Consider the following 10,137-nt stretch of genomic DNA (forward strand, 5'->3'; position numbering starts at 1 on the left):
TTACTTTGATTTCTTTCAAAATAGCTGCCAGTATACTTTAAAATTGTATGGGAAATTTTATTTTGCTGTTTTCTTCAAGAACAGGAAAGTTAAACAAACTACATAGAAGGAACTGGCCATCAGTTGTTACTGTGACTCGACTCTAAGTTGCAATTTATCTTATTAAACCAAACTGTTCAACTGGTCAGAAATTTTAACAAACTGCTGTAGAAAAAGACAGTCAAGTGGTGTATAGTGCAAGGTGATAAATTAAAGCATTCTTACAATCCTATAAGACTTATATAATTTCACTTCCACATTACGAAAAATCTGTCTAACATTTTCTAAACAAATTTTATTGTAATTGTCATGCAAAAGGTGATAGGTAGTATTTTTTGAATTGCTAAATTGTTTAAAATTTCTGACCAGTTGAACAATTTGTTTAATTTAACAAATTGAAATTTGGTCAGAATTTTGAATAAACTGTAATAGTTGGGGAGCAACACTTACAGTCAAGTCATAGTAATTTGGTCCAGACGAAAAAAATAAATATAACTTCAAGGACCAAAAGGTATTCAATCAGTCAAAAATGTTCTCATCTTAAATCAATAAACCAATTCAAACCTCACTTCAAAGATACGTTCCTGGTAAGGTTCTTCACGAATGTTATTACTTTATTGCTGTTTAAAAATAATCAAAATGACGACTAGATGATGTCAAAGATTATGCTCATGAAGTGACATTTTGCTTTTCCTTTTTAAGAGCAGATGAAGAGAAATGAAAGTAGTCCTACAGCAACTAGAACATTCTGATACATAGCAATGCAACATTTAAATAATGATACTCAAGTACATCCTATATATTGTTTATAACATTCTGTTTTCTGCTCTTTGGTCGGGTCGTTGTCTCTTTGACATATTCCCCATTTCATTTTATTTTGATATAAGACATGCTAAGACCAAAGGACAAAGATATTAGGAACAATTACATGTCACCAACCATGAGCAAAATCCATATCATATAATAAACTATAAAATGGTGGCGACGAAAATAATTGAAACTATTTAAAAGTGAAAACCAACTGCCTGATTTATACTGTAACATAAAACAACGAAAAATAATTATGTGGTCACCATTTTCTACCATATTGAAAGAGGAATCTAGTTTTAGGTTATACGACCAGGTTACATAATTTAAGAATGTATTTGAATGACTTGATTTCATGAAATCATCAAAACTTTTACAAGAAAAGTTATATATATATATATAAATAATAGGTAAATGTTTTACTAAATCGATGTATCTGCTTAAGATAAGTTAAGTGTATGCGCAACTACTCTTACATTCAGTCATTGTTCCTAAGATGCTTACAGTTGTAAAAAGTGCTTATTTTCTAATTAAGAAACTATAATCACATCTGACAACAATGTCGTCGAGATGTTTGATCGTGTGCTCGAATTGTTAAATCGTGTACGCAAATGTTCAGTTGTGATCTCGAAATGTTAAATCATGTAGTGGAAATATTCATTCCTTTGCTGGAAATGTTACATCGTGTGCTCGAAATATTAAATCATTTGCTGGAAATGTTTATTCGTGAACTCTAAATATCAAAAAGTGTGCTCGAACTGTTCAATCGTGTGCTCGTAATGTCAAATTCTCCATTTCATTTTTTTTCTATCCATGAAACGGTTCCTTCTTCTAATATTCTATTTAAGATTGAAAAAGTTTATTAACCGTTTTTGTGCAGAAATTGCAGAAGTTTAAAAGTGTTGTTGAGCAAATTACATGAATTATTGTTAAAAGAAAATTGTTGTACTCATGTTTTTCATTTCATGTTTACTTTTATCTTTATCTGCATTAAATGTTGATAAATAGCCAAAATTTGGGCTGAAAATTATTAATAAATACACGACAAGCTTTGTTTGAAGGGACTTAAAAGAATAACCAAAAACATTATTAGTTTAAAAGGATATTTCACGCGTTTGTAAACTATATTTCTGTTACATTGCTCTGTTAATGAACAGATATATCATGTTATGGAGGGGTATTTGCAAAAAAAAAAAAAAACAGTCAAGGGACTGTGAAATTTAGCAAGCCGCCAGGCGAGGGAAATTTGATCCCAAGACTGGCATTTTTCGCAAATACTCCTCCATAACATGATATATCTGTTTAATTACACCGAATAGATTTTGGTTGAAACTGTCTTTACAGGTGAAGGGAAATCGTAGTATCGCGGGAATAATCACATGTACTTATATACGCGTTAGTGCAGTCTTTTTGTAACGTAATGGTATCTATGTATAAACGTCATTGTTATTCCATCATTTGTATAGGCATCTTTTTTCCTCTTTATATGTATATCTCTGACATTTTTGTTTACAGTTTTCGGTTTAACTCAATCAATAATGCTTAACCATGTTGTCTTGATAATCGGGATAAAGTGGGAAATGTTCCGAATAATTTTGGCGGGAAGAGGCTCGCGAGGGTAAAAAAGGAATATCCAAAATGGCAAATACCACGGCAGAGAGGGGAATTTGAGGCAAATTCACCGGCAGTGGTGAAAAACAGTCAACTTCATTTTAAATAAGGAAAAAAGGTAAGAGTTCCATATGGCACCCCCACCATACTAAAAGAACACAAAAATATATTACACTTTATTCCGTGGAGGTGCCATATGGAACTCTTTCCGGAAAAAATGTTAGAATACGCGAAAATAACACTAGCTAACAACCAATCAAAATCCAGCATTCTTATATAAGGTGTAATTAGGTTTTAAAGCTTATCACTGCTGAAAATAGTTAAACCAGTGGCAGAAAATTTGATACATTTCTGTTTTCAAAACCGTGTCGTTCTAAAGAGCATCTAAAATTTTTCACTTTTAATGTCATTTTAACAGGTTTTTGCTAAAAAAAATACCTTATTAGAAACGACAAATGATCATGAAAAAGTCGACAAAATTTAATTATAAACAAGTATATTTGATCTCGACTACATTTAAATGATTCCCTCACGTCTATATCTGTTTCTAGAATATTGTAAAAATAAGAACTTTAACGGTAGAAACTATTTCATTCAAATTGCATTTTACCTGGGACAAAATATATTGTATAATAGTCTCAGATTTTACATAGATTGACAGCAACAAAATAGTAAATTAAAGATTACGTGATAGCTTGTGAATACAATTATGGATTTATTTTTGTAAACATTGTGTGTGTTCATTTCAAGCATCACTTTATAGTAAACGGTTAAAAGTGAGATTTTAGTGATTATGGTCACGCATCCAAATGGACAGGCGTGTATATACATGTACATACTTTGATTGTTGTTTTTATGTGTTTTAAAGATTTTATTTATACCCAAAATATACTAACATTTGTGTTTGTAATTCGGGAGGCTGAAGGTTTAATACGTTATAAAGATTGTATTTATACCTAGAATTTACCAACATTTTTGATTAAAATTCAAGAGGTTGTAGAGAATGTAGATTTTTTTGAATAAAGATTTGGAAATAACACTTTATAGCATTTTATCAAGGGTTTTACTGCCGGACTTGAGAAGTCAAGGGATGACCCCAGTCAACCTGTGGGAATTTCTGTACACACTTTATAGTTGTTTTCATGTTTCTGTATGATTTGTGTTGCATTAATTGACATTCTACACAAAAACGACATTTCCAATCTGTTTACAATTTTGATGTTATGTCGGTGAATAAATATTTTCGGAAGACTAATTTCTTTATGACTTTCCCTAACCTTGAACAGTGATGTAACACTACGACATGAGAACAAACTATAAAAATCATTTGGAAAGAGATAGACTCATCAGATCGACACGAACAACGAAAAAAGAACAACCAAGAAAAAGACAAAAGGTACACAGTACCGATCAACCAGTACTCACAGTCACTGAAAGCTAGTTCAAAACCAAATTCAATTTATATTTACAATAATCCATGTTTTTCCCGACTAGAATATCAATCAATATACATCGAGCGGATTTAGTGTAGGTTTATTCAAAGGGTTAATAAGTTTATATGGATCGTGTCTAAATTTAAATACTCTATAAACAACATCAACAATAATACAGTTGGCATGTGATTATCCGTTCGTGATAAGGTGTCTAGAGATACAACAAAACTTTCCAACCAAACTTTAAGAAATATGTCTTATTTGTAGGGGAGATTACTATTAAAATATTCATCAAAACGTTATACACATTATTTTAAGAGTACGGGTAGATGAAGAATTAGAAACACGAGGATATAGCTCATCCCGAATGTTCTGTCCGACAAAGAATGCAAAAAATTATATATCAATTTACAAGGCTTGGGTATATAGATTTGGAGACGATAGGCCTTACTGGGATAGATAATTGATGCAACAATACAGGTTGTCCCACTGTGAACCCATGTGGAATGTCCGACTTGCAGCGAAACAAGTGTTTTCCTCAATATGGAAAACTGGTAAATTGTTGACCAGTATGGACGGTTTTGCCATTGGTGAACCTCATGAATTAGGTTAGAACAAATATAAAACATGAACTGATTCTATAATAAGAATTATGAGAGCTGAATTTTGCCTCAATGAAAACAATAAATAAATTTGGAAGTTTAAAACTCACGTGCATGTATCAAAAATAAAAAGATTCCCTGTGCATCCCCGTCCTCACTCCGTGTGTCCCACATGAGTGAATCAGATTATGGAAACAGGACAAATGTCATAAATAATTGCTCAGCAATAACAAAATTCAGCATTCTGCTATACCGGATATACGACAATTAATAGATCTTATAAAGGAACTTATCCCAAAACTCAAGTACAAACAAACAAAGAACATTTTTTTATAATTAATTTTTATAGCTAAAATGTCCAGTCGCAAAAAGTTCATGCATATCCAAGACCAGAACTAATATAGTGGGTAGAAGATAAATTTAATCTACCACTTGAAAACTAATGGTACACTAAATAGGGTTAAACATTGGCCTACATATATCATCTTTGAAAACTTCCAAAGTGTTGTTACTTATGTTCCTTCACATGCAAAGAGATAACATCCTCTCGAAGACACGCTTCTTGAATTTATCATCGCAATGACTACCGTGACTGTATTCAAAAATTAAGCACAGCCACAGAATGCCCCACTCAGGGGCTTAAATTCAGACGAAAGTATAGGTAACCATATTTCACATCACAAGATTGAAGTAAGCATACACCAGTTTTTAAACACAACCCTTGGGAAATACGAATTCTAAAACGATATCAGATGTTTGTCACATTTCTTCTTTGGTTTCGGATCTTTTAGAGTATCTAACTCAAAGTCGATGAGTAATATAGTTTGGTCGAAAATCACTATATTTATATATTAATAATTATCATCGTTCGATTTAATTCTCTCACTTTTCAGCGTCTTTGATTTTAAAATGTAGGAAAAACTAACTTTGGTGATCCTGAATCCTATTGGTTTCACATGGACCAGGGTAGCTGGCAAGAAGGTCTTCACGTGTATCAAGGAGCTGTTTACTTAGAGGAAACAACAGAAACCGACTATTGCGTCCGAGTTCTTGAAAAATCCGATCAGTTTCATAAAGAATTCTATGAGAATTTTCCAAAGGCTGTTGAAGAGGCTGCAGGTGAAGACTTTTATTGTTTCTCAACGGAACATTTTGATTGTTTTTTATCTAAAGGTTGTAAAATCAAGAAAGTTCCTGTTCCGAAAGTCGGCATTGTTTTGTGGTATTCCAAAACGATCCATGACAACAAAGGCACCTTTAGCTGGTAAACCAAATTCAGACCGATGGCGATTCGTTGCTTTTGTTTGCATGGCACCTGCAATCTGGGCAACGGAACAGAATACTGAAATGAAAAAGAAAGCTTATACTAAAATGGTTGCTACTACACATTGGCCATCCCAAGGAGTTTGGATTTTCCCGAAGACTTCACAAAGAGAGGCTACTAAAAAGTTTGCACACTTGGAAATAATTGAAGAACTCCCTGAAGTAGCTCAAACAAAAGAAGTTTTACAAATGGTTGGAATAGAAAAATACAACTTTGACGATGGACAACCTAATGATCCAGATTGGAATCCAAAATGGTTAGTAGACCCAACTTCACACAAAGTTAGAATCAGTGACTATTTTGCTTGAAATGAAAATAAAGGCGTATTTTCAACATATAAATATAAAGCAGAATATTAAACAGTATAGAAACACTGGTGTCAGCTTAGTACATATAACCCGGTGTGTGCTGTAAACTTATTGTTATTAAACATGTATTGTTGAATAACAGACAGTGATTCGCAGTTTCGATTAAAAAATTCACTACATTGGTATATAATGATTAGAGCCACTACTACTACTGAGGTGTTTCCGACCTTGACCACCAATTTAGCACGTTCTGTTTTTACAATTTGGGTTCTCTAATCCAATGATATATATACATTTGACTGCATTTCGGTGAGTTTAGGTAACTAACAATTTAAAGTTATACAATTTTGCTGATTGTCTCATGTGAATTACTAATATTTGTAATCCAATTATTGATTAACAACAGATCAATATAGCACTGATTTTACAAGTTAAATATATTCCACTCTCATTCTTTTATGTATAGAGATTCTATTTTTCATCTTTTCTTTAAAAAACCATTCGATTAATCCATAAAAAAATCTTCTTTGAGACAAAATTTACCGAATAATTCCATGCAGTGCAGATAGAAAGTTATAAGTGTTATATAAGTAGCAACATGACATCAACGTATTGCTGATTCCTGCTGTAAGTTTAAAGTCCTTTCATGTAATAGTCACATCTCTGTATCAGATTATTTTTTAAGATTTTATCATGTTAACTAATTATATTTACGCATGCTCATCTCCAAAATATAAACTAAATTCAGAAAAAATTTCAATATCTTTATTTTGTCAAAAAATGCAACAGGATAGGTATCTCATAAAAGTCACACTTTGGATTTCATAGCATTATTTGTATGCAGCATTTCCAGTCTTTTGTTCAACAATTGCAACAATGAATGCCAGCAAAAGTTCCAGAATTTATAGTACTTGCTGCTTTGGCTTCTTTAATTGATAGCGACCTTTTTAGTGTAGATCCAGCGAAATTAAATTGACGTTCTTCGATTGTTATGAAGTGGACCAAATTATTTCATTTCACTTAGCATGACTAATACGTCGTTGTTTTCCCAATTAACTTGTGTATTTTCATTCCAAATGAAACAACTTACAATGCATTGACTCCTTATAATAGATAAGAATTTCGTGTGTATTTGAGACTAGACGCCATCTAATATCGCATCTAATTAACCATCAAGATGGCCATCGAAGAATGCCGATTGTCATACGACTCTATCTAAAAATAAATATTAAAAAAAATAATTTTTAACCCAAATGGATGTACATTGCATTAATATGAACTCGCAAATTAGTATTCTATTCCAATTGCACGCACTAAATATTGTGTTACTTTCCGTCAATTTAGTTCAAAACTCGGAAATATAATTGGATTATATAAATTATGAAGTAACATTAGTCAGTAAAGATGCCATCTACATCTGTCCACTGTAGAAAACTGCATACTAAGCTCTCATATCTTTCGGTTTTTCTTTTTTTTTTCTCTTACTGCAATGCTATCATTAACGTATACCAAACATCTCCTTGTATTCGCAATTGATTTTTACTTAAAACATTCAGGAACCTGATATCACTTCTTGATATCTTCAAATCCCATAAAAAACTAAATGGGTACTAACTTTGAATAAATTAATATTTACGCTATACTGATCCTTTTAGAATATAAATATTCATTTCATGATATTACCTGCTGCAAGAAATGATATCAAGTATCTGTTTTATTTCCTGCTTATTTGTCTTCTTATTTGTTAGAAAATATTTAACAAAACACATGTTCAACATTACAACTTTACTCTAATACACTACAAAGATTCAAACAATTTCGCACACGGCAACTTTCCCAGTTTTATAGCATGTGGCAAAGAACTGGTTGCTATTTTTCTTGAAACGTATAACCCACGGTTGTTGTATTCCGATACTTTTGGCTTGAATAATTCTTACCAGGTTGCCGTCGTTACTTAGCTGATGTATATTTTCTGAATTATATGCACAAATATACACATTCCCATTACAGTCTGTGTCTATTCCTCTCGGGTTTTTAAGTTTATCATGTGTGTAAGTAAAGACTTTTGTATTATTTACCATTCTGGACACCTTACTTGTTCCATCTGCACAAATGTAATTTTTGCGGTCTTGCGCATCGATAAAAAAAGTGTCCCCGTTTGTTGTAGCTTGTTCATTTCTGACACCAGTTGATGAGCTAATCCAGGTTAAAGTATTGTTAAATGCAAGAATAAATTCACCATTGACATGACAGAATCTATGAACTTGCCATGTGTTATCAATTTTACAGCACAGTGTCATATCATGTGTATTGATTATATAAAAAATCTTAGAATTTGATGAAACCGCTGCTGTTGTGCCATTCATTTGATCTATATCGTATGGTTGATTTGGAAGCTTAAGTTCAGTGAGACGGTCTCCGTTGGGATTATACTTTAAGACTTTCGATGAATTATCATGAGTAAAGACATATTTATCTTCCATAAAAAGACCACTGATACGGACATTCCGTCCAGTAAGGTCAATAACTTTAATAACATTTATTTTCCCCGTGCGAAAATTTACGTTGTTACTGAAAGAAAACTTCGGACAACTTGCGTTGATTTCAACAAGTTTAACAACTCCAATAACTGCGACTCGTTCTGCAAATTCCTCTGCTATATTATTAGTCTCTAGATGCATGGAAACATTCTTCATTTCACTTATACCTTTTGTAAATACATCACCAAATTTAATCTTATTTTCGTTAATTCTATTCATTTCAAGTAAACACTGCAGTTCGGATCCATGTTGTAAACAGGTATCAAATATAGTAGTCCAGTTATCAACCGCATTCTTCAGACTCTCAAGTTTTGTTGACTTTTCGGAAAGTTTCAAACCTGCTTCCTTCTTCAATGTGTTTATTTCTTCCTTAACTTGACTTTCAATTTTGTTTAAATGTTTAACAATGTTATTCTTTATGGTACTTACTTTTGTAAGAATAGCTTCAGCCTCTTTTTCTAAATCGGTCGTAAGGTCTTTCCTGTTTTGTATTAAATCGGACAGCTGTTTGCTGGTTTGTTTTAGTTCTGTAGACAACCTCAATGCTTTTTCGGATTTTTTTATACCTGAAGCTGCCTTCTCGATTGTTATGACATCTTCGCATTTTCTATGCAATAAAGTGGCACATAATGTACATAATGGTTTAGAATGATCAACACAGTAAGCCTTTACTATCTCTCCTGAATGTTCTTCGCAATATATCAAAGAAGAAATGCTTACCGTTTCTTTGTTAGTAACAATATCCTTCAGCAACATGATCGGATGTTTTGCAGACATCTTAAATGATTTATGGCATTTTTCACAAGATTCACAAAACGCCTCTTCGCATACAATACACCAAGATAACGCATTTTTCGATTCATTGTTCGCTTTACAAGAGTCGCATGTTTTTACGTTTCTTCTTATTGCTTGTCTATCCATCATTGAAACAACAAAATGATTACCTGGTAATTTTTCAGCCCAGGTCTCCGGGTTACCGGTTGACTCTGCCATCAAAACATTCTGTCGACAAATCGGACACTTAAACGGTGTTTTAATTTTCTCCTTCCCCACGGTCGACAGAATGTAAGTGTTAATGCATGCCGTGCAGAACGTGTGGAGACATGGTAAATATTTTGGACCTTTAAAGGTCTCCAAACAGATTGTACACGTCAATAAATCATCAAAATTATCTGTTTTGTCTGGTGCAACCGCCATTTTGACTGACTTGACTTTAAACTTCCTTCTCAACTGTTAGATTGATATGTAAATTATCTGAGATACATTTAACTACACCAGATAAACTAAGATACACCTAATCGCAGTCTTACCTGCATATAAAGTTTTATAGCTATAAATACGTTACCATCATAAATTCTGAGTTGACCCCATTTGCGTCATTAGGTCAGATGGAATATCCCCGATAAAAATAAACGTACTATCACTGGTCCGGACATAAATTAACCCCTGTGAACCCATATTCTCCCATTCAAT

General features: G+C 32.7%; 1 protein-coding gene and 1 pseudogene across 1 annotated transcript; one reads left to right on the forward strand and one right to left on the reverse strand.

Moving 5' to 3' along the window:
• Positions 1–5,400: 5,400 nt before the first annotated feature.
• LOC127720816 (uncharacterized) lies at positions 5,401–7,365 on the forward strand (annotated as a pseudogene).
• LOC127720817 (E3 ubiquitin-protein ligase TRIM33-like) lies at positions 7,326–9,861 on the reverse strand. The gene is made up of 2 exons (XM_052227567.1): positions 8,364–9,861; positions 7,326–7,339 (listed from the first exon to the last, which is right to left on the reverse strand). The coding sequence occupies exons 1-2, from the start codon at positions 9,859–9,861 to the stop codon at positions 7,326–7,328; spliced, it is 1,512 nt and encodes a 503-aa protein (XP_052083527.1).
• Positions 9,862–10,137: the final 276 nt, after the last annotated feature.

The sequence above is a fragment of the Mytilus californianus genome, unplaced genomic scaffold (genome assembly GCF_021869535.1).
Source record: "Mytilus californianus isolate M0D057914Y unplaced genomic scaffold, xbMytCali1.0.p SCAF_11, whole genome shotgun sequence".
NCBI lineage: Eukaryota > Metazoa > Mollusca > Bivalvia > Mytilida > Mytilidae > Mytilus > Mytilus californianus.